General features: G+C 35.9%; 1 protein-coding gene across 3 annotated transcripts in view; it reads right to left on the bottom strand.

The window, feature by feature from the left end:
- The window catches only part of CFAP299 (cilia and flagella associated protein 299), a 601,665-nt gene that overhangs the window by 368,486 nt on the left and 210,424 nt on the right, over positions 1–22,755 (bottom strand). For 2 of the 3 annotated variants that reach the window (XM_027087437.1, XM_027087436.1), the window contains exon 3: positions 21,472–21,562. In XM_027087437.1, the coding sequence (XP_026943238.1) occupies positions 21,472–21,562 (91 nt within the window). The remainder of the gene's footprint in view (positions 1–21,471; positions 21,563–22,755) is intronic. The other variant, XM_027087438.1, reaches the window with a different exon arrangement.

The following is a 22,755-nucleotide window of genomic DNA, read 5'->3' as shown; positions in this document are numbered from 1 at the left end:
AAGAATTGAAGATTAATATCTAAAGAAACTGCACAAAGTCCCTGGGGAGAATCAGAACAGCCACGGAACAAAGTCTTCCATGTTTAAGAGGGCTGCTGCGTTATGGTAAGCTCCTTGACCAACCACAGGTTAATGCAAAACCCATCAGAGCTCATAGTCAGCTTTTATGCTGCCTTTTTCTTAAACATGAATGAAGAATCTTGCAACATGATAGACAAAAATACATAAAAAATGATTTCCCCCAGAAGACAAAGAAGTAATTTTGGCAACAGAGAACATTAACAAACAAAAAACCAAAACCTCTAGTCTCCTCAGGGGTCACATAAGAACACAATACTAGGATGAAAGAACATCAGCTAGAACAGTGATATATTAGTCTGTTGATCTCAAATGATAAGACCATGGCAGTAAAGGAAGAAGAGGCACAGGTAATCAAAGTTAATAAATTAATCGTAGACCTTGGGGCAATCTTAGAAGCTGGAAAATACCTAAATATTTGGAAACTAAATAATAACCTTTAGATAACTCATGGGTCAAAAAGAAATCCAAGGAGAAATCAGAAAGTAATTTGTACTTCATATCAAATGAATTGCATGAAAATGAAAACATGACCTATCAAAATATCTGCTGGAGCTAAAGCAGTGCTTAGGGCGTAATATATAGCACTAAAACACCTGTATTAGAAAAGAAAAAAAATCTCAAATCAATGACTTAAACTTTCATCTTAAGAAACTAGAAAAAGAACAAATTAAACCCAAAGTAAGCAGGAGAAACAAAATAATAAGGGGCAAATATCAATGGCATAAACAATACGAAATTAATAAAATCAATGAAGCAAATAACTGGTTCTATAAGGAGACCAATAATATTGATAAACTTCAGGGCCAGACAGCTCAGGAAAAAAGAGAAGACACAAATTACCAATATCAGGAATGAAAGTGGATATCACTATAGATCTAACAGATAATAAAATGATCAAGGAATATTATGAATAACTTTATGCTAATAAATTTGACAAATTACAAGTGCCAACAAAAAGTGAACATTCAATAAAAGACAATTATCTTAATTGTAATTTGTAAACACTGCAAAGGCTCTATGCTGATCAAATATGAAGACGAATAGAGATTTCTAAAAAAAAAAAAAAAAAAAAGAGTGACAGATAAAATGATCCTTCTGAGATTTTTCTTCCATCTCCCAAGAACTAAAGCTGAGTATAAATGTATTTGGCCCCCTACCATGCCAAAGGAAGCAGGTATTCTTGCTATCTTGAGTTTAATGAAGACATTGGTATAGATCTGGTCCCTCCCCTGGAACCTCTCTACCCAAGATTAGTAAATATAGAGACCAGCAATGGTCAGACATGTAGAACTGGTCCAAAGAAAGGCACCTGGCAACACTACACTGTTTTTCTCATCTAAAGGAACACAATCTTGTCATGTGCTTAGAGCTATAATACATACCTTTGCTTGGACTGGAGAATGTGGGAAAAAAGAAGAGCACTTAATTAATTCACCACATACTGGAGTTAAAGAGGAAAAGAGAAATCAACACGGCTGCTAAGTTTCTGTTTGTGATCCAGACCTTGCTAAGAACATATCTACTAATCTCTTAAAGTTCTAAATTATATTCAATTGAAAAATCAAAAGAAAAAATCTTTTGAATATGATATAATTTTTTCCTAACACCACAAACATTAAATTAGAACTATTAGGTATTACAACTTTCTGTCAAATTCACCATCATGTTTTGCAAATTGTGTTGAGCAAAAATGTTAATAAATTTTAAAGAGCAATCTTTGTTATATCCCTCTTATTGTGCTGAAGGTCAGCTCTCTTATTTATTATAGTAAACAGCTAATTTTCAGTAGAAACTTCCTTATGAGATCCTCTGTTAATTTCAGGAAGTGAAACTATCTGTTGACAGAAGAGCTAGTTAATTCATTCATTTCTAAGAGCATATTTTATGTATCAAGAAATTTTCTTTTCCTGTTGTTTTTGTATCACTCACTTTATGAAAATCATCGTGTTTGTTAACATTAAGTAGCCAGAAGTTTTTTCTTAAAATTTATGGATTTGAAGAAAGAAATATTACTATATGTTACATCAATGGTCAAATAGCCTCATGAATATACTGGTCCTCCACTGCACATGTCCAAATACAAAACAATCTTTAAATGTTTCCTCGCTTATATAGAGTAACAGATGTATAATTTAATTAACATATAACATTTAAAAAATAAAGGCCCTTGTGTATGTCACCACAATTGGCACATCCATTAATTTTACATTTCACTGGACTCAGAGCATTTTGCATTGCATCTCTCGAAAATTTGTTTCAATTAACCTTTGAATTGCTGTGTGAGAAGTAAGTACACAGAACTGGGTTTAGAGGAAGTAATAGGTTTCTTAGATTCACATGGAGCATGAATCCATAGATTCCAACTCTACCAATGCTTTTGGAGGTTTATTCTAGATGAAATTGGAAATATCATTTTCCCACAAAAGGATTTTGCTAAATGATTATCCCCTCTCTATCAGAGATAAACTTTACTAATTGTAAGATTGTAGGTTCCCTTGCTGTAAACCAGGAATTGGACTCTAATTTAAGCAAAATGGAGGTTTTATTGGAACAGTCCTGCAATATCCCCCAGATTCAAAGGCAGGATTGAATGTTCAAAACTTAAGAGTAGATACATAGGCAGCTCAGATAACTCAGCAGTTGGAGTTCATGGACCATTTCTCTTAGCATCAATGCCTTCTTGGTTGTGTATCTCAGCATTTCTAATGTCACTTCCCACCAGACAACATCCTATTGGCCCAACATGAATCAGTCATCCAGAGCATAGGGGAAAGCAGGACACCTGTGGCCTCTGGAGGCCCTCTTCTGGATCTGGGTTTCATTCTCAGAGGCAAAAGAATTGTGAACTGCCACCCCAAAATTTGCCCTGTGCGTTTGACCTCTTGGCTGCATTTTTTTGTTTATTTCCTTATAAAAATTTAAAGGGCTTCCCTGGTGGCTCAGTGGTTGAGACTCCGCCTGTCGATGCAGGGGACACGGGTTTGTGCCCTGGTGAGGGAAGATCCCACATGCCGCGGAGTGGCTGGGCCCGTGAGCCATGGCCACTGAGCCTTTGTGTCCAGAGCCTGTGCTCCGCAACGGGACAGGCCACAACAGTGAGAGGCCCACGTACCACAAAAAAAATAAATAAATAAATTTAAACTCACTCATTTAAAATTTTTTCCAAAAATATTATAATCTTTTTTCCTTCCATTTATGACTATGAAATATTTCAAGCATAAAGAAAATTACAAAAATATTAACATGAATAATATTTATTAACATAACTACCATAACTAATACATCTTAGCCAACATCCAGCTAAGTAACTTGCTTAAACCTTTACATTCCCCCATACTGGCATCATAAATTTTAAAGAAATAAAACATTACATAAAAGCCTGTTCTTCAATTCTATTCTTCTCCTCTCTTTCCTTTCCAACCTCTTCTTACCTTGCACAATATAACCACTTTCCAAAGTCTGGTGTATATTGACACCATGAAGTTTTTATACAATTAGAACATGAGTATATCCGTAAAAAATGATCAGTGACTTTGTACGTTTTTAAAGCTTACATAAATGTTTTTAATAATGGTATTTGTTGAGAATTTACTGTGCTCCAAATAGAGTTCCAAGCACTTTGCTTGTGTTAGTTCCTTTCAACTTCACACCAATTCTACTAACTTAATACTGTGATTAGTTCAATAGGCAGATAAGGAAACTGAGACATAGAAAGGAACAGAGCTTGTCAGTGACTGAAGAGGGCCATCCTGCACATGTCATTCTGAAACACACTTTTTTTCCTTTTAACATAAAATGATGTTTTTAAGATGACTCCACGTTGATATACAGAATACACCAAGCTTTTCACATTGACTGCTGTACATCCCACTCCATAAATAGACCACAACTTGTTCTCATGTCTGTGAACATTTAGGTTATTTTGCTATTCTAAGCAATGCTATAATGCACTTACTTGTAATCATCTTCTTATATATATGATCGACAGTTTCTCTTAGATATATATCTACCAGTTTAAAGATTGTGTACGTCTTTCTTTCAACCAGATATTGCTCTCTGAAGTGCACTTAACAATGCACTCTCCTGCCATCTCTGAACCTGGTTTCCTACTTCTTCACATCCTCACCTGCATTTAGAAAGATCAGTCTTTTTAATTTTTGCCGATTTTATGGGCATGAACTGTAACTCATTTTAATTTTCATTTCTCTGATTACTAGCATAGCTGAGCATTCTGTCTTTTCACACTCCAGTACCATATTGACTTAGTAATGATAGATTTTTAATGTATATTATTATCTGGTAAAACTGGTTACCCACACCATTATTCTTCTTTTTCAGAGTTTGTCCATTATTTTTAGAAATGTAAACATCATTCATTTACTAAAGATCACTGATGGCCTTAATTAAAAAATAATTTTTCTGTGAATAAACATTTTGGGAATATGACACAGCAATATATATATATATAATATAATGTGTACATATGCATATGTGGCAGACCCCAGGAACATCTAGAGCTCATCAATCACATTTCCTTTTCCTCCTGTCACTCAGCTAGACTGCATTTCCCAGTCATTCCAATTAGGTGAGGCCATGTGACTGAGTCCTAAGCACAAGAAGTGGGACAGAGTACTGTAAACAACACGTCCAGGCTTGACCCATAAAGAAACATCTGCATGATTCTCCTCTCTCTCTTCCCTGAGTGGATTCTCAATAACAAGAGCATTTTCAGAAGCTATATAATGAAGATAATAGAGCACATCTATCAATATAGGTTCCTGAATGAATGCAAGAAACAGAAAAAGCCCTACTGTGAGTTTAACTTGGACAAGAGACTGAGCGTAAAATGAGAGAGCAATAAATTTTTATTGTATTAAACCACTAAGATGTGTTTTGTTTTCTTATACAGTTCACTGCACCATAATTAATACTTTGTATTATATGTATACAGATTCATAACTTTTATCTGAAATCTCTGGAGCTAGAATTGTTTTAGAATTCAGAATATATGGATTTTGGTAAGCATGGTGGATATTCAAATATCAATCCACATTCCTACAGAAGCCTAGGACAGCACCCATTAACCTAACGCATTAATTTTTCTGTGATGAACTAAAAGGATAGTCACACTAGATGAGATAAACTCCATAAATAGCCTCATGTCAGGTCAGGTTTCAATGCCGATTTACTTTATTCCAAACTTAAAAAGTCCTTTGGTTTTCAGAATTTTGTGGATTTTAGATTGGTGGTTAAGTGACTGTGGACTTGGAAATTCACAAAATCTTTCATATCAGGGCACTTGCTGTCAGTAAACTGGTGCTTTTTTAAAAAGCATTTTTAGCTCTATTTTCATTTATGGAGAAAAGTGATGCATTCTTAGGATATTCAGACCTTCGTTAATATCTAAACAATTCTACTACATTTCACCATTAGACAAAGAACCAAGGTAACTGGTTTGCACAGAACATTGGGGATATAATAACTCCATAATGTGGCAAAGAGATTCATTTTCAAATTTTGGTAACCATATATCAACTTTACTCTTTTTCATATCCCACAAACAACCAAAAGCATCCAAAAATATTGTACTAGATGTGAAAATGCATTGTGTTTAGCAGGTAATAAACTGTATCTCCATTCCTTATAATGACTTTATTTCTTACTATATTCACAAACATATCTTTGGTGAATGCACTCCAACGTGAGGTTGGTTGCTCACTCATGAGTCGAGTCACTAGTCATTGATTCTGTCAATCCTAACAAAACATTCTATCTATATGGGGACATGTACTAGTGGAAATAAGACTTAAATGGGAAAGCTTATTAACATATGCGAAATTTCTGGACCTGAAGACCATGTTTGAACTTCTGATTATTTGTAAATGAAGAGGTCTTTGCAGTATAATACATTTTATTTTAATTCAAATGATTATGGAAAGGTAACACTAAAGAAATAAATTTTTGTATAAAAGTGATTGATAAATTTAAATATTTTAAAAATATTTTTTGTCTATAAGATTACATTATTGAAAGAGGGGCGTTCTTTTCTTTCAAAAATGGCTGAAACTGAGCTTTTACATCTGAAGAGTATGTTGGTGGGGTCCCTCCTAGATCCCCTTTTCCCAGGCTGGTACACTTAGTTCCAGATGCTGCAGGTGTTAATGGCTAATGGTTCACACTTGCACTCCCCTCAGAAAGGACTGTCCTTTGGTGACTGGAGCCATTTTCCCTCCTCCCCCAACCCCTGTGGCAGCTGAGAATTAATTGATGGAGACAGGAAAGGGGACAGAGAGTGTATATAAGCACATCCCCCTTACCTCAAGGCAGAACGAATCTGATACGATTCATGCTCCACAGCCCCCTGTGTGATCAGACTGAGGCTAGATTTCCACTGAAACCACATCTCTGCCTACCTTTTTCTTCTATACAATCATGCATCCCTCATTCCCTTAACAGGTTTCATATGCGAAAACTTTCTCATGTAATCACTTGCACCAAAATCTGCATCTTAGACTCCGCTTCTAGAGGACCTGAATTAACACAACACATACTACTTATAATTTATTAAACACCTACTAAGGATTAGGTTTATTTGTGCTTCAAACATGGTATAATTTTATGCTAGAAGTATCTGAACTATATGAAAATTATGATCCCCATATGGTTGGTGGGGAAACTCAGATTGTAGAGTTGAAGAACTTAGTGTATAATAAGTGGGAAATCCAAGAATCAAACTCAGCTGAATATGGCTCCGTAATCTCTACTCTTTAGAATTTCTTGCTGCCTCTGTATCATATTTTTATCCAGAAAATAAAAAATTAAAGATCTACTTGACTATACTTTTTTTTAGTGAAATGGAAGTTGATGTGCATTCTATTTTCCAAACATTGATGTAATTTGTTTAAAATGAAGGTAAGATTGTATGAGTCATATAATTTCCATAGGGTTTATTAGTGGACAAGCATGGATTCAATTAAAAAGGAAATAAACATCTGTATAATACCTTCATTTTCTTGAAAGGGAACATTTTATATAAGTTGGAAAACAGCAAGGAGGGAAAAGATCATGTCAGCACAATGTTACTGGTCATATACAACGCAATCTTATGTTTCATAGAGATTTCAACACAGGAAATGGGTATATTAGGAACTGCCTAATTCATAGGTTTTCCTGCCCCACATACAGTAGTTCCTTTGAATGACTCTGAAGGAAAACCTGTAAGCAGTGCTTTTATACCAGCTTCAATAATGCATACTTCAAAGTCCAAACTAGTCAGCCATGTAACTGTTTACACAGTCAACATTCAGTGGGAAAATAAGTGTCAACAGGTTCTATTTTCCCAACGCCATAACAGCTGTGACCCTTCATTTCCATCTTCATCAGTCTCTGATTAGGAAGGGACATTTTATTTTTGTTTTTGTGGAATCAATAAATGCAGGATTCTTTGTTTACTACCAACTGAAAAATAACAACTCCCCTCACCCACCCCCACCCTGCCACTTAGCTACTTAAAAGAGTTATGTAACCCTATCACACTAGAAACCCTGTAGGGAAGGCCTGTGTCTTTTTAGTCTTTGGAAAACAGCAAATATTATGGCAAAGAGCAATGTGGTTTGCACAGAGCAGAAAACTAATGAAATGAACTGTGGTTTCCTATATGGTTTCCTATAACATTAAAAAAAATCCATAACATAAAGTCTTTTTAAAAATACTCTGATTGCTATAATATCTTGCCAATGACTAACAATCTTTAGATCTCTAATAAAATCTATTAGTATCTATGGTCTCAAGGAACCCTTTCCACGATTTTTTCTAAAAAAGGATTAAAAACTATTCAATGCTTACCTTAAAAACTATAAACAAAAGTATTGCATACGTTCTACAATTTCTATTTTATTTACAATTTTAGCTCTAGCAATGCTACATTTTCTTTTACTGCAGAAATCACATTATTTATTTTTATTTAATTTATTTTTTTATACAGCAGGTTCTTATTTGTCATCCATTTTGCACATATCAGTGTATACATTTCAATCTCAATCTTCCAGTTCATCACACCACCTCCACCCCCGCCACTTTCCCCCCCGCTTGGTGTCCCTACGTTTGTTCTCTACATCTGTGACTCAATTTGTGCCGTGCAAACCGGTTCATCAGTACCATTTTTCTAGGTTCCCCATATATGCATTAATATACACTATTTGTTTTTCTCTTTCTGACTTACTTCACTCTGTATGACAGTCTCCAGATTCATCCACGTCTCTACAAATGACACAATTTCGTGCTTTTTATGGCTGAATAATATTCCATTGTACATATGTACCACATCTTCTTTATCCATTCATCTGTCAATGGGCATTTAGGTTGCTTCCATGACCTGGCTATTGTAAATAGGGCTGCAAAGAACATTGGGGTGCATGTGTCTTTTTGGATTATGGTTTTCTCTGGGTATATGCCCAGTAGTGGGGTTGCTGGGTCATAGGGTAATTCTATTTTTAGTTTTTTAAGGAACCTCCATACTGTTCTCCATAGTGGCTGTATCAATTTACATTCCCACCAACAGTGCAAGAGGGTTCCCTTTTCTCCACACCCTCTCCAGCATTTAATGTTTGTAGATTTTCTGATGATGCCTATTCTAACTGGTATGAGGTGATATCTCATTGTAGTTTTGATTTGCATTTCTCTAATAATTAGTGATGTTGAGCAGCTTTTCACATGCTCCTTGCCCATCTGTATGTCTTCGTTTGAGAAATATCTACTTAGGTCTTCTGGCCATTTTTTGATTGGGTTGTTTGTTTTTTTAATATTGAGCTACATGAGATGTTTATGTTTTTTGGAGATTAATCCTTTCCCCATTGATTCATTTGCAAATATTTTTTCCCAGTCTGAGGGATGTCTTTTCGTCTTGCTTGTAGTTTCCTTTGCTTTGCAAAGTTTTTAAGTTTCAGTAAGTCCCATTTGTTTATTTTTGCTTTTATTCCCATTACTCTAGGAGGTGGATCAAAAAAGATCTTGCTATGATTTATGTCAAAGAGTGTTCTTCCTATGTATTCCTCTAAGAGTTTTATAGTGTCCAGTCTTACATTGAGGTCTCTAATCCATTTTGAGTTTATTTTTGTGTATGGTGTTAGGGAGTGTTCTAATTTCATTCTTTTACATGGAGCTGTCCAGTTTTCCCATCACCACTTATTGAAGAGACTCTCTTTTTTCCATTGTATATCCCTGCCTCCTTTGTCATAGATTAGTTGACCATCGGTGCATGGGTTTATCTCTAGGCTTTCTATCCTGTTCCATTGATCTATATCTCTGTCTTTGTGTCAGTACTGTATTGTCTTGATTACTGTAACTTTGTAGTATACTCTGAAGTTAGGGAGTCTGATTCCTCCAGCTCTGTTTTTTTCCCTCAAGACCGCTTTGGCTATTCAGGGTTTTTGTGTCTCCATAAAAATTTTAAGATTTTATGTTCTAGTTCCGTAAAAAATGCCATTGGTAATTTGATAGGGATTGCATTGAATCTGTAGATTGCTTTGGGTAGTATACTCATTTTCACAATATTGATTCTTCCAATCCAAGAACATGGTATATCTCTCCATCTGTTGCTATCATCTTTAGTTTCTTTCATCAGTGTCTTATAGTTTTCTGCATACAGGTCTTTTGTCTCCCTAGGTAGGTTTATTCCTAGGTATTTTATTCTTTTTGTTGCAATGGTAAAAGGAACTGTTTCCTTAATTTCTCTTTCAGATTTTTCATCATTAGTGTATAGGAATGCAAGAGATTTCTGTGCATTAATTTTGTATACTGCTACTTTACCAGATTCATTGATTAGCTCTAGTAGTTTTCTGGTGGCAACTTTAGGATTCTCTATGTATAGTATCATGTCATCTGCAAACAGTGAAAGTTTTACTTCTTCTTTTCCAATTTGTATTCCTTTATTTTTCTTCTCTGATTGCCATGGCTAAGACATCCAAAACTATGTTGAATAATAGTGGTGAGAGTGGACATCCTTGTCTTGTTCCTGATCTTAGCGGAAATGCTTTCAGTTTTTCATCATTGAAAATGATGTCTGCTGTGGGTTTGTTGTATATGGCCTTTATTATGTTGAGGTAGGTTCCCTCTATGCCCACTTTCTGGAGGGTTTTTATCATAAATGGGTACTGAATTTTGTCAAAAGCTTTTTCTGCATCTATTGAGATGATCATAGGGTTTTTCTTCTTCAATTTGTTAATATGGTGTATCACATTGATTGATTTGCGTATATTGAAGAATCCTTGCATCCCTGGAATAAATCTCACTTGATCATGGTGTATGATCCTTTTAATGTGTTGTTGGATTCTGTTTACTAGTATTTTGTTGAGGATTTTTGCATCTATATTCATCAGTGATATTGGTCTGTAATTTTCTCTTTTTTTTTGTAGTATCTTTGTCTGGTTTTGGTATCAGGGTGACGGGGGCCTCAGAGAATGAGTTTGGGAGTGTTCTTTCCTCTGCTATTTTTTGGAAGAGTTTGAGAAGGATAGGTGTTAGCTCTTCTCTAAATGTTTGATAGAATTCGCCTGTGAAGCCATCTGGTCCTGGACTTTTGTTTGTTGGAAGATTTTTAATCATAGTTTCAATTTCATTACTTGTTATTGGCCTTTGCATATTTTCTATTTCTTCTTGGTTCAGTCTTGGAAGGTTATACCTTTCTAAGAATTTGTCCGTTTCTTCCAGGTTGTCCTTTTTATTGGCATAGAGTTGCTTGTAGTAGTCTCTTTGGATGCATTGTATTTCTGTGGTGTCTGTTGTAACTTCTCCTTTTCCATTTCTAATTTGATTGCTTTGAGTCTTCTCCCTCTTTTTCTTGATGAGTCTGGCTAATGGTTTATCAATTTAGTTTATCTGCCCAAAGAACAAGCTTTTAGATTTATTGATCTTTTCTATTGTTTTCTTTGTTTCTATTTCATTTATTTCTGTTCTGATCTTTATTATTTCTTCCCTTCTACTACCTTTTGGTTTTGTTTGTTCTTCTTTCTCTAGTTCCTTTAGGTGTAAGGTTAGATTGTTTATTTGAGATTTCTCTTGTTCCTTGAGGTGGGCTTGTATTGCTATAAACTTCCCTCTTAGAACTGCTTTTGCTGCATCCCATAGATTTTGGATCATTGTGTTTGCAATGTCATTTGTCTCTAGGTATTTTTTGATTTCCTCTTCGATTTCTTCAGTGATCTCTTGGTTATTTAGTAACGTATTGTTTAGCCTCCATGTGTTTGTGTTTTTTACGTTTTTTTCCCTGTAATTCATTTCTAATCTCATAGCGTTGTGGTCAGAAAAGATGCTTGATATGATTTCAATTTTCTTAAATTTACTGAGGCTTGATTTGTGACCCGAAGTGTGATCTATCCGGAGAATGCTCCGTGCGCACTTGAGAAGAAAGTGTAATCTGCTGTTTTGGGATGGAATGTCCTATAAATATCAATTAAATCTATCTGGTCTATTGTGTCATTTAAAGCTTGTGTTTCCTTATTAATTTTTTGCTTGGATGATCTGTCCATTGGTGTAAGTGAGGTGTTAAAGTCCCCCACTATTATTGTGCTACTGTTGATTTCCTCTTTTATAACTGTTAGCAGTTGCCTTATGTATGAGGTGCTCCTATGTTGGGTAGATATATATTTATAATTGTTATATCTTCTTGGATTGATCCCTTGATCATTATGTAGTGTCCTTCCTTGTCTCTTGTAACATTCTTTATTTTAGAGTCTATATTATCTGATATGAATATTGCTACTCTATCTTTCTTTTGATTTCCATTTGCATGGAATATCTTTGTCCATCACCTCACTTTCAGTCTCTATGTTTCCCTAGGTCTGAAGTGGGTCTCTTATAGACAGCATATATATGGGTCTTGTTTTTGTATTCATTCAGCGAGTTTGTGTCTTTTGGTTAGAGCATTTATTCCATTCATGTTTAAGGTAATTGTTGATATGTATGTTCCTATTACCATTTTTTTAATTGTTTTGGGTTTGTTTTTGTAGGTCTTTTTCTTCTCTTGTGTTTCCCACTTAGAGAAGTTCCTTTAGCATTTGTTGTAAAGCTGGTTTGATGGTGCTGAATTCTCTTAGCTTTTGCTTGTCTGTAAAGCTTTTGATTTCTCCATCGAATCTGAATGAGATCCTTGCCGGGTAAAGTAATCTTGGTTGTAGGTTCTTCCCTTTCATCACTTTAAATATGTCATGCCTCTCCCTTCTGGCTTTTAGAGTTTCCGCTGAGAAATCAGCTGTTAACCTTAAGGGAATTCCCTTGTATATTATTTGCCATCTTTCCCTTGTTGTTTTCAATAATTTTTCTTTGTCTTTAATTTTTGTCAATTTGATTACTATGTGTCTCAGTGTGTTTCTCCTTGGTTTACTCTGCCTGGAACTCTCTGCCCTTCCTAGACTTGGGTAGCTATTTCCTTTCCCATGTTAGGGAAATTTTCTACTATAATCTCTTCAAATATTCTCTTGGGTCCTTTCTCTCTCTCTTCTCCTTCTGGGACTCCTTTAATGTGAATGTTGTTGTGTTTAATGTTGTCCCAGAGGTCTCTTAGGCTGTCTTCATTTCTTTTCATTCTTTTTACTTTATTGTGTTCTGCAGCCGTGAATTCCACGATTCTGTCTTCCAGGTCACTTAACCATTCTTCTGCCTCAGTTCTGCTATTGATTCCTTCTAGTGTATTTTTCATTTCAGTTCCTGTTTTGTCATCTCTGTTTGTTTGTTCTTTAATTCTTCTAGGTGTTTGTTAAACATTTCTTGCATCTTTTCAATCTTTGCTTCCATTCTTTTTCTGAGGTCCTGGATCATCTTCACTATCAGTTTTCTGAATTCTTTTTCTGGAAGGTTGCCTATCTCCACTTCATTTAGTTGTTTTTCTGGGGTTTTATCTTGTTCCTTTATCTGGGACATAGCCTTCTGCCTTTTCATCTTGTCTATCTTTCTGTGAATGTGGGTTTTTTTTCCACAGGCTGCAGGATTTTAGTTCTTCTTGCTTCTGCTGTCTGCCCTCTGGTGGATGAGGCTATCTAAGAGGCTTGAGCAAGTTTCCCGATGGGAGGGACTGGTCCACATTATTAAATACTTGTCATGTATCATGCAGTGTGCCAAATGTTTAACCTTTATTTTCTTTTCAATACTCAATCATTATTAAGATGAGGGTACCCTTTTAATCTCTACATTACAGAGCAGGACATTGTGGTTTAGGGAAAAGTAGCATAGTCCTTTAGAAATTTGTAATACTGGGTAAATAGTAAATCTGGAACTTTAGACTAGTTACTGTCTACTGCAAGTTCTATGCTCTTAGCCACTGAACTACACTAAATCCTCTAAAGCCAGGATCACACTTCTCTTCCCATAAATAAAATTATCATCAGCTGTTTATATGCTCCATTGAATCCCCCAAACAGAAATGCATAAACAGTATTCAAAACTTCCTCTCACAATTTCCTTATCAAAAAAACAAAGTTATCTCCTGAATTACACAAATCCATCCTTTCCCACCACTCATTCTGTCATTTCTTTATCCCAGCCTTTTATTATCTATCTGAAATGTTACAGTGGCCTCTCAGTTGATCTCCCTGTCTCATATCTCATCTCCTATCTCTACAGACACGTGCTTTTCCTTACATCCTGTCCCCGATGTACTCTTAAAATACACATTGGATCACATGGACCATTTGTCTAAATTCTTTCATGGACAGCCATCATCTTCAGGGCATTACCCACGCTACTGAGCACAGCACAACAGAGCCCTCCGAGCTGGCTGTCACCCACCACTTTGGCTTTCTTGCCACATCTCCCACATTTATTTGAGACATATTTACAAGGTAGAGTTGACCAGGTTTGGTCACCAACTGGGTGTGATAACTGAGGAATAAAAGAGGAACAGAAATTTGATTTAGCTATAGATTAAATGTAAGCCTCTGAGGTATAGCAATGTGGAGATAAACACTGGAATAGAGTTTAGATCTTCTTCTCCAGCTCTCTACTTAACATCTCAACAACTTCTTTCGTCAAAGACAACTCAAACTCAGTATGTCCAAAATCAGACCCATGATCTCTGTACCCCATTCCCCATCTTTCACTGCCCCATGTCTCAAAGAGTAGCAGCACCTACTATCCAGCTGTGAAGGCCAATTATCCATGGCCACTCCTTTTGCCTCAGCTCCCTCCTTAGCCATATCCTAACTGTCACCAATTCCTACCCACTTTACCTTCTAAATAACTCTCAAATCTTCTTTATCTTCCCTATCATCTTCCTGGTCCAGGCTACCATCTCATCTTCTCTTATCAGATCTTGCAATGCATTTATTGCATTGCAAAAAATAAAGCATCTGCTTTATGCTTTCTATAAATTATTCTCTATATTGATAGCACACTGATCTTTTTTGTCTAAAACTCTGACCATATCATCTCTCAACCTACTTAAACGCAATCAGAACTTTTTGTGTTTTTCATTCATAGCACTTATCACAGTTGCAATTTTGCTTTATCTGTATGTTTACTTGATCATACACTTTCTTTTCCAAGCAACTCTAAGCTCTGTAAGGCACTTGCCATCCACTGTATCCCCAGAAGCTCATATAATGCCTTGCACAGAACCAGTTATCACCATTTACTAAATAAGTGAATAAATTAATAAATAGATGGACAACAAAGAGCTAAGCCTCTGTAGCAAGAAGCATACAGTTAGTGAGTTCATGGGTCTGGGTGATTCACCAAGGGAAAATGTGTATAGTGGAAGAGATGCAGGTCAAATGGAGGTATATGGTGGTCAGCCCAAGAAAGAGACTGAGATCAAAATCAGGAGAAAATTGGAAAACTATAAGATAATCATGTCACAGACACCAAGATAGGAGAGAAAAAAAGATTAATCAACTATATAAAAAACTCAGAGCAGTTTAGAAAGAAATTGGATACTACTGTCTCAGAAGAACTCATTTTACCTCTTCACTCTGTTGTCTATCTAGTCTTTTCTTTATACAATCATCACATCTTGACCTCAAATATTTTCCTTAGTCTCTATCATGAACATGAAATGCCCTCAGGATGTAACATCTTCATTCAAGCATCCTCTGTAATTCAAGCATTTCTATTAAGACATTTCTGGAAATTGTAAAAAAAAATTTCCCTTTAATCCCACTCTCATTTAAATATTTAATTATTTAACATTTCCACTGATTTTTCTGAGAAAATGCATTTTGCACTATCCCATATGTTCACACAATGTGTTCAGTTCTCTGAATTTTTTAATGTCCGCTAGCATCACTATGATTTGCCTCTGATCTGAGTTTCTGGATATCTAGAACCAGGCCTGTTTAACGTGCTTTCCCAAGCACTTGTTATAAACATACACTTAATAAATGGGTCATTGTGGTGGCAGTGTTAAACACTTCATAGCATGAGCAATAAGAAAACTACACTTTCCCAGGAAACAATAAATCTGCTTACTAATGAGAAGAAAATGGTTAGTCTTTTAAAAAGTTTTAAATCTGAAATACATGAGTCATGAGGTAGAAATGTTTTCTTACATGAATAGCTCACATTTAAAATAAAATTAAATAGTTATATTACTAAGAAAAAATACTTATTGTAGCTGTCATTTGAAGTACTACACAATTAATCCTTTCAAACATTTTTGTACATGAATTACACGTAAGGCTCAATGTTTTGTCTAAACAAAATGCATGGAGCATCATAGTAATTTAAAACAGAGTATTTTGGAAAAGATGTAAAAAAAGAAATGTGTGCTTATACATACATATATATATATATATATATATGCTTATATATAGTGCTTGTATATATGTGTATATATGTGTATATATACATATTCATATATTATACATACACATTATTTTGTATATATTATATACAAAATTCAGAGGCAATCATGAAATAATACTAATTCTTGAATTAAATTGAGTTACCTCTGGCTTACTACAAGCTTCTTAAAAACGGACTTATCTAAACAATATCTATATCTAGAACATCTGACCCACTGAGCCACTGAAAGCTTTAAAGGAAGTACATTTGCAAGAATTTTTATTCTTTAAATAGCAGCTATATAAATTTCTAATTTTCATAAAACCCTATTCTCTCCCAGGGCATAGCCCAAGACTACACACCCAAGCAGCAGCTTTGTGGGAATGGTATAAATGTATATAATAAGCAAATAATCCTATAACTTGCACATTGAAAATATTAGGGTGGAGGCCCCTGGAGATGAGGGGGCAGAGAGGAGTGCTGTTTTCCTAAGCTCCAGGCTCTATAGCAGAGTAAATTCAAAGCCTAAGTGGAGAAAACTAATAAATCACATTTGCAATTAGTTGACCAGAGGGAGAAAGAGGACACTCAGAGCAAGATCCAATTACACTAAATAGCATTTGAAACCTGGGATCACCAAACTTAAAAATAAAATAAAAAGTTATGAGTGTGGGAAAGTAAATCTAATCTTCTTCTAACTTCCTAGCTACATTTAAAGAAAATTACCTAGGAAAATTGCTATGAAATTAGCCTTCAAACCTTATTAGGCCATGCAGGTCAAGTCAACTACGTCAGTTCTAAAACTCTAACATAATTTTTTCTCGTATGTACTTTCAATAAGATGAAACAAAAAGAGTAGCAAATGTGCCTCTGGGTTGAAGTTCTCCATTTATTTTGACCCTACACATTATGTAGAGAAATCTCAATGCTCAGGAAATAGTCATTTCCCTCAGAGAGTTCAGACCTCATAAAATTCACATGTAATTTCTGCTGACAGTAAATTAATATAGATTCAAATCTCATGAATATTGTATATTTTATAGGACTACTTTTAAAAAAGCATATCCAGTTAGTAAATGGATTTTAAAGTAAGCCCATGATCCTAATAATTAGATCTTTCTAAAATATATTGTATTCTGTTGTAAATTGTTTGCTCTAAAACTATTTGGAGTCTTCATTAAGACAAGACTAGGACATACAAAATTAAGCCTTAAATGCCACCCTTGATACAATGATATGTAGTCTGCTGATTATAATAGTATCACAAATTCAAAGGCCCAAATAAATGACCATATGTTATTTTCAAAGTCAGCAAGCAAGCTATAAATCTAAAAAAGACACTTGTTTCCAAATCAATGACAACCTACCCAACATTACATGACTTAAAAAAAGTTAAATTTATGATATTTTCTAAGGGGAAAAAAACCATAACGATGTAATTAAAGGTCATTTGGAGTAGCAATGTAGAAAAAAAAAATAGATAAACTCACAGCAGAGCTATCTCATCTTCCCAGATCTAAATCCATCAACCTATTTGGCAGATGTGCCTATATACTCTTTCTTTCCTCCTGCTAGTGGCTTCTGCCCCTCTCAAAGACAAACCCTTTCCTGGTGCTCTGAATCCCAGCAAAGATCCCCTTTGTTCACTGTGCCATCAATATCCCTCTCTCTACTGGGTCATTCCCGTTAACATAAACTTGGTTAATATTATCCATCTTAAAACAAACTTTCTAGACCCCCAGCCCTGTACCAGCTGTCATTCAAGATCTATGTTAGACTTCACTGCAAAAATCCTCAAAAATAGTTGACCTCCTTATCTTCACTTACACACTTTCTTCTTTTCTATACATACTCCAACGAGACATTTAACCACAGCCCTCCACTGAAACAGCCCTCAACAACATACTCAATGATACTTACTTAGCCAAAAACAATAGCAAACTTTTCATCATTTGTATGTCCCCCCCCCCCCCCTCCAAAAGATATGTTGAGATCTTAACACTTGGTACCTGTGAAAATAACCTTATTTGGAAATAGGCTCTTTGTAGGTGTAATGGAATTAATATTAAGTCGTATTCAACCAGGGGAGGGGGTGCTAATCCAATGACTGGTGCCTTTATAAGAAAAGAAGACAGAGATACAGATACATAAGGAGAATGCCATGTGATGATGGAGGCAGAGGTTAGAGTGATGTCTCTACAAACCAAAGAACACCAATGACTCTCAGACACACCAGAAGCTAAGGGAAAGGCATGGAATAGAGTCTCCCCTAGACGCTTCAGAACGGTTCTGCTGACACCTTGACTTCAGATTTCTGGCCTCCAGAAGAACTGTGAGAGAACAAATTTCTGTTGTTTCAAGCCACTCAGTTTGTGATAACTTGTTATGGCAGCCATGAGAAACTAACAAATCATCTTATTTAACCTCTCAGCAGCATTTGACATGGTGAGCATTCCTGCCTTTGAAATTTTTTCTTTTCCCATGTCTATAGCATGGCTCTCACCTGATTTTTCTCCTACCTGTTACTTCTCAGGTTCCTTAGCTAGTTCTTTCACACATTTCAGACCTCTAAATGTTGCAGTGTCCTAAAAATCTGTCATAGAACCTCATTCTTTCTACCCGCACTCTCTGCCTGGTAAACTTTTGCAAGCCCATGACTTTACATACCATTTAGATGTTGATAGCTTTCAGATTTATATCCTAGCCAAAACTTCTCCCAAGTTCCAAACCAATATATGTAAGTAACCAATCAACTTCTCCACTTGGATATTTAATAGGCATCACAAAATTAATATAGCCCAAACAGAGCTATTTCATTATTGATTCCTGAAATAAGTTTCCCTATCACAGTAAGTGCCACCATCATCCCCACCTGTTCAAACTAAAAACCTAGAAGTCATCCTAATTTCCTCTTTTTAATATTCCACATCCAATCCATCAGTGAGTCCTGTCTGCTTTGCCTCCAAAACATAGACACAATTCAGTAACTTCCCTCCATCTCAACTACAACCATGATGTTTTGAGAGTTTCATCTCTTGCTGGTTGATTATAAGAGCTCCCTAACTTATCTCCTTGCTTCTGGCTCTACACTTCTTTACCACATTCTTCTACCCCACACAGCAACAATGAGATCAATCTTTCTAAAGTGTAAACCAGATCGGGTCACTTCTCTGCTAAAGATCATCTGTCCACCAACTTTCTATCACAATAATAAAAGAATAAATATAAAAATTTAAAAAAAGATAAAATCAAAATTCCTTAAAACCTACATGATCTGGCTGCTGACCTCCTCTCTGATCTCATCTGATTTTCTAATTCCCTTCAATAGCTGCCTTCCAGCCATTCTGGTCTTCTTACCATCTCTTGAATATGCCATGATTGCTGTTATCGCAGGAAATTTTAATACATGTTCCTTCTTCTTGGGATATTTCTCCCTCTCAAATATTTATCTCTTTGGTGTATCTCACCCTTCAAATTCCATGGCTATCTTCCTCATTTCATTCAAGTCTCAACAGATGTCACCTCCTTAAAGTAATTTTTCCTGTATACAGTAGATAAAGCAACCAACCACTGTCTATTCAATCTCTCTATATTCCATATTCTAATTCTATGTTCTTCATAGCACCTATCCAGAGCTGAAATTAATTGTTCCATTTTTATTTTGTTTACTAATTTTTTATCTCCCTCTCTAAAATATAAACAGTTTAAGGTCATAGATTCAGCAGTGCCCCAGTGTCCCAGCGACTAAAACAGTTCCAGGCTTGAGCAGGTACACAAGAAATATATGTTGAGTGATTGGAAAATGGATGGGAGTTGGCCAAGAAAATACACAGGTGTATCATTTAGGAGGCTGTTACAGCAATATATTTAAGATATGAAGGGTGTTTGAATCTAGATAAATGGTATTTGAGATGGTGAAAAGTGAAGCGATTTGACACATTTAGAAGAACTTAGTGGCTCATTCAACATGGGTGAAAGAGAATAAAGAGTTTATTATGGGACTTCCTCAGCAGGCCAGTGGTTAAGACTTCACCTCCAATGGAGGGGGTGCAGGTTCCATCCCTAGTCAGGGAGCTAGATCCCACATGCCTCGTGGCCAAAAAACCAAAACATAAAAAACAGAAGCAATATTGTAACAAATTCAATAAAGACTTAAAAAAAAAAGAAAGTTTATTATAACTAACATCTGATCTGGGTAAATGAGTGGATGATGCCATCATTCATTGTTAAAGGAAATACCAATAGGATAGAAAGGTTAAAAAGACATTTTTGAGAGGAAGTACACCATTGCAGTAAAAAAAAACATGGGCCTAGCGTCTCTAAAGCTGTTTGTGTTTGTTGATGCTACTGTTTAACCATGGGCCATTTTTTTTTTCAACCCTAAGAAACCTTATTTCTATCCTTCCTATGAATGAAATTTGTTCTTGTCAATTTTTTTTTCTTTTAAATGTGCATGTTCCCAAATACAACAGATCCTTTTTCAGTTCTTATCCTGCTTGATCACTGATGATCGTTTGTTCCTTCTTGAAAGTCCTTACCTTGGATTCCTATATCACCACATTTTTCTGCCTTTCTTCCTACCTTTCTATCTTCTCCTTCTATTAATGATCAGATAAATTCCAAACTTTTCTGTTGTGACTGACTAAGTCTAGTCCCCACCCATATTTCCAACCTCACTCAGCCCACTTCCACCAAGAAACTTTCCCTGCTTTCAAGTCCAGGATCATTCTATACAATTCTCTAATGAAGGCATGATTTGTTTTTCTTTCTGAAGAACACTGAGGATTTTATCTGCATGTGAAATTTTCAAGGGACATGATAGTGAGAAAAATGCCAACTTTTTTATTGAGAAAACTTTGGTAAAAATAGACATCCTTATAACATATTTTTCTGTTGCTCTAAATTTTTCATTGTACTACTTCTGATTATTTTTCTGTAATTCACTATTACAGTTTCAGCATGAATATTTGTCTATTTTTATCCTTAACTTGGAACATTTTGAGACTTAGAGAAGACTGTTATCACCAATATTATATTAGCAAACATGAAAGCAAATATTCCAAATAATATTAGAAATTTTAAATATTTGATCTAGCACATATTTTAATAAAGCAAGAGCATGCTCTCCTTGTATGATTCAAAATCTTATCTCTCCATTATGTGGTTTCTATCACACCTCCTCAGATAGGACGATAGGACGACTATAGGGGTAGCACAAATCAGGTAGGTGGGGGAAAACATTGGGGATGAGTGGATGACATGATTTGGAGAAGTGTAGTAGGAGCTTGGGTTGAAAAGAAGCATGAAGTTTCAACATAGGAGTAGCACAGAGTTGGAGATGACAACCAGTCTGCCAAATACAGACATTTTCCCCACAACAGATACACAGAATACTACTAATATTTTTCACCATTTGGCTACTTCTACAGATGTAAATTGGAATAATTTTTTTTCTACCTATATTCTTATAATATATAAATAATAAAGAGCTATATTACATCCCTCATGAATTACCTTTCAGAGACAGTAGTAAAAGTTATGTTATTAACTAACTATATATTATATACTAACTGTGCCTTTAAGGTATACATTTTTAGCCTTTGAATGAAATGTACTCACGCTCACTATTCCATTGCGATTGTCTTCTTCTCTCACTGCCAGAGCCTTCAGAAAATTATCATGCAGGTCTTTACCAGCACTTGTTAATGTCCTATAAAAAGCAGGTCTTCAGTTATAATATATTAGATAAACAAATATGTTGAAAATACCCTGGGTACAAAAAACAATGCTTGTTTATTCCAAGTGACAATCCCTTTAACACTAAAACTATATATACACATTATACAAAATCATTATAAACCATAAACAATTATTATAATCTATTAGATACTTCAATTTAATTTCAAACAGTTATACAGTCTTTATTTACAAATAATTGGAATCAAGTTTATAAATAATATCATTACTGACACCAGATACAGTTAATTCCATTTATGTGCCCATATTATTCTTTTTATCATGCCATGAAAATTCAATATATTTATTCCCCTCACTACAAAAAATAATTTTAAATTGCCTGTAATTTAAGTACAATTTATTAATTTAATATAAGAAAACTAAAATATTAGCCACTTAAGCCAATTCAGTTACTGGAACAGAGCACTGTTTTAGTTTTATGAGTGGAGATAATCAAGGCAAGACAGGAAACTAGGTTATCTTTGCCAGATAAAAGAAAGCATTAGAGAGAAGAGGGGAAGATGGCGGAAGAGTAAGACATGGAGATCACCTTCCTCCCCACAGATACACCAGAAATACATCTATACGTGGAACAGCTCCTACAGAACACCTACTGAACGCTGGCAGAAAACCTCAAAATTCCCAAAAGGCAAGAAACTCTCCAAGTACCTGGGTAGGGCAAAAGAAAAAAGAATAAACAGCCAAAAGGATAGGGACGGGACCTGCACCAGTGGGAGGGAGCTGTGAAGGAGGAAAGGTTTCCACACACTGGGAGGGCCCTTTGCTGGCAGAGACTGCGGGTGGCAGAGGGGGAAGCTTCGGGGCCGCGGAGGAGAGCACAGCAACAGGGGTGCGGAGGGCAAAGCGGGGAGATTCCCACACAGAGGATCGGTGCCGACCAGCACTCACCAGCCCGAGAGGCTTCTCTGCTCACCCGCCGGGGCAGGCGGGGCTGGGAGCTGAGGCTCAGGCTTCGGAGGTCGGAACCCAGGGAGACGACTGGGGTTGGCGGCGTGAACACAGCCTGCAGGGGGTTAGTGCACTGCGGCTAGCCTGGAGGGAGTCCGGGAAAACGTCTGGAGCTGCAGAAGAGGCAAGAGACTTTTTCTTCCCTCTTTGTTTCCTGGTGCACGAGGAGAGGGGATTAAGAGCCCTGCTTAAAGAAGC

Source organism: Aethalodelphis obliquidens, unplaced genomic scaffold (assembly GCF_003676395.1).
Source record: "Aethalodelphis obliquidens isolate GAN/ISIS:26980383/991018 unplaced genomic scaffold, ASM367639v1 scaffold59, whole genome shotgun sequence".
NCBI classification, from domain to species: Eukaryota; Metazoa; Chordata; class Mammalia; order Artiodactyla; family Delphinidae; genus Aethalodelphis; species Aethalodelphis obliquidens.
The sequence above is the reverse complement of the archived record's forward strand: the minus strand, read 5'-3'. Positions and strand labels throughout refer to the sequence as shown.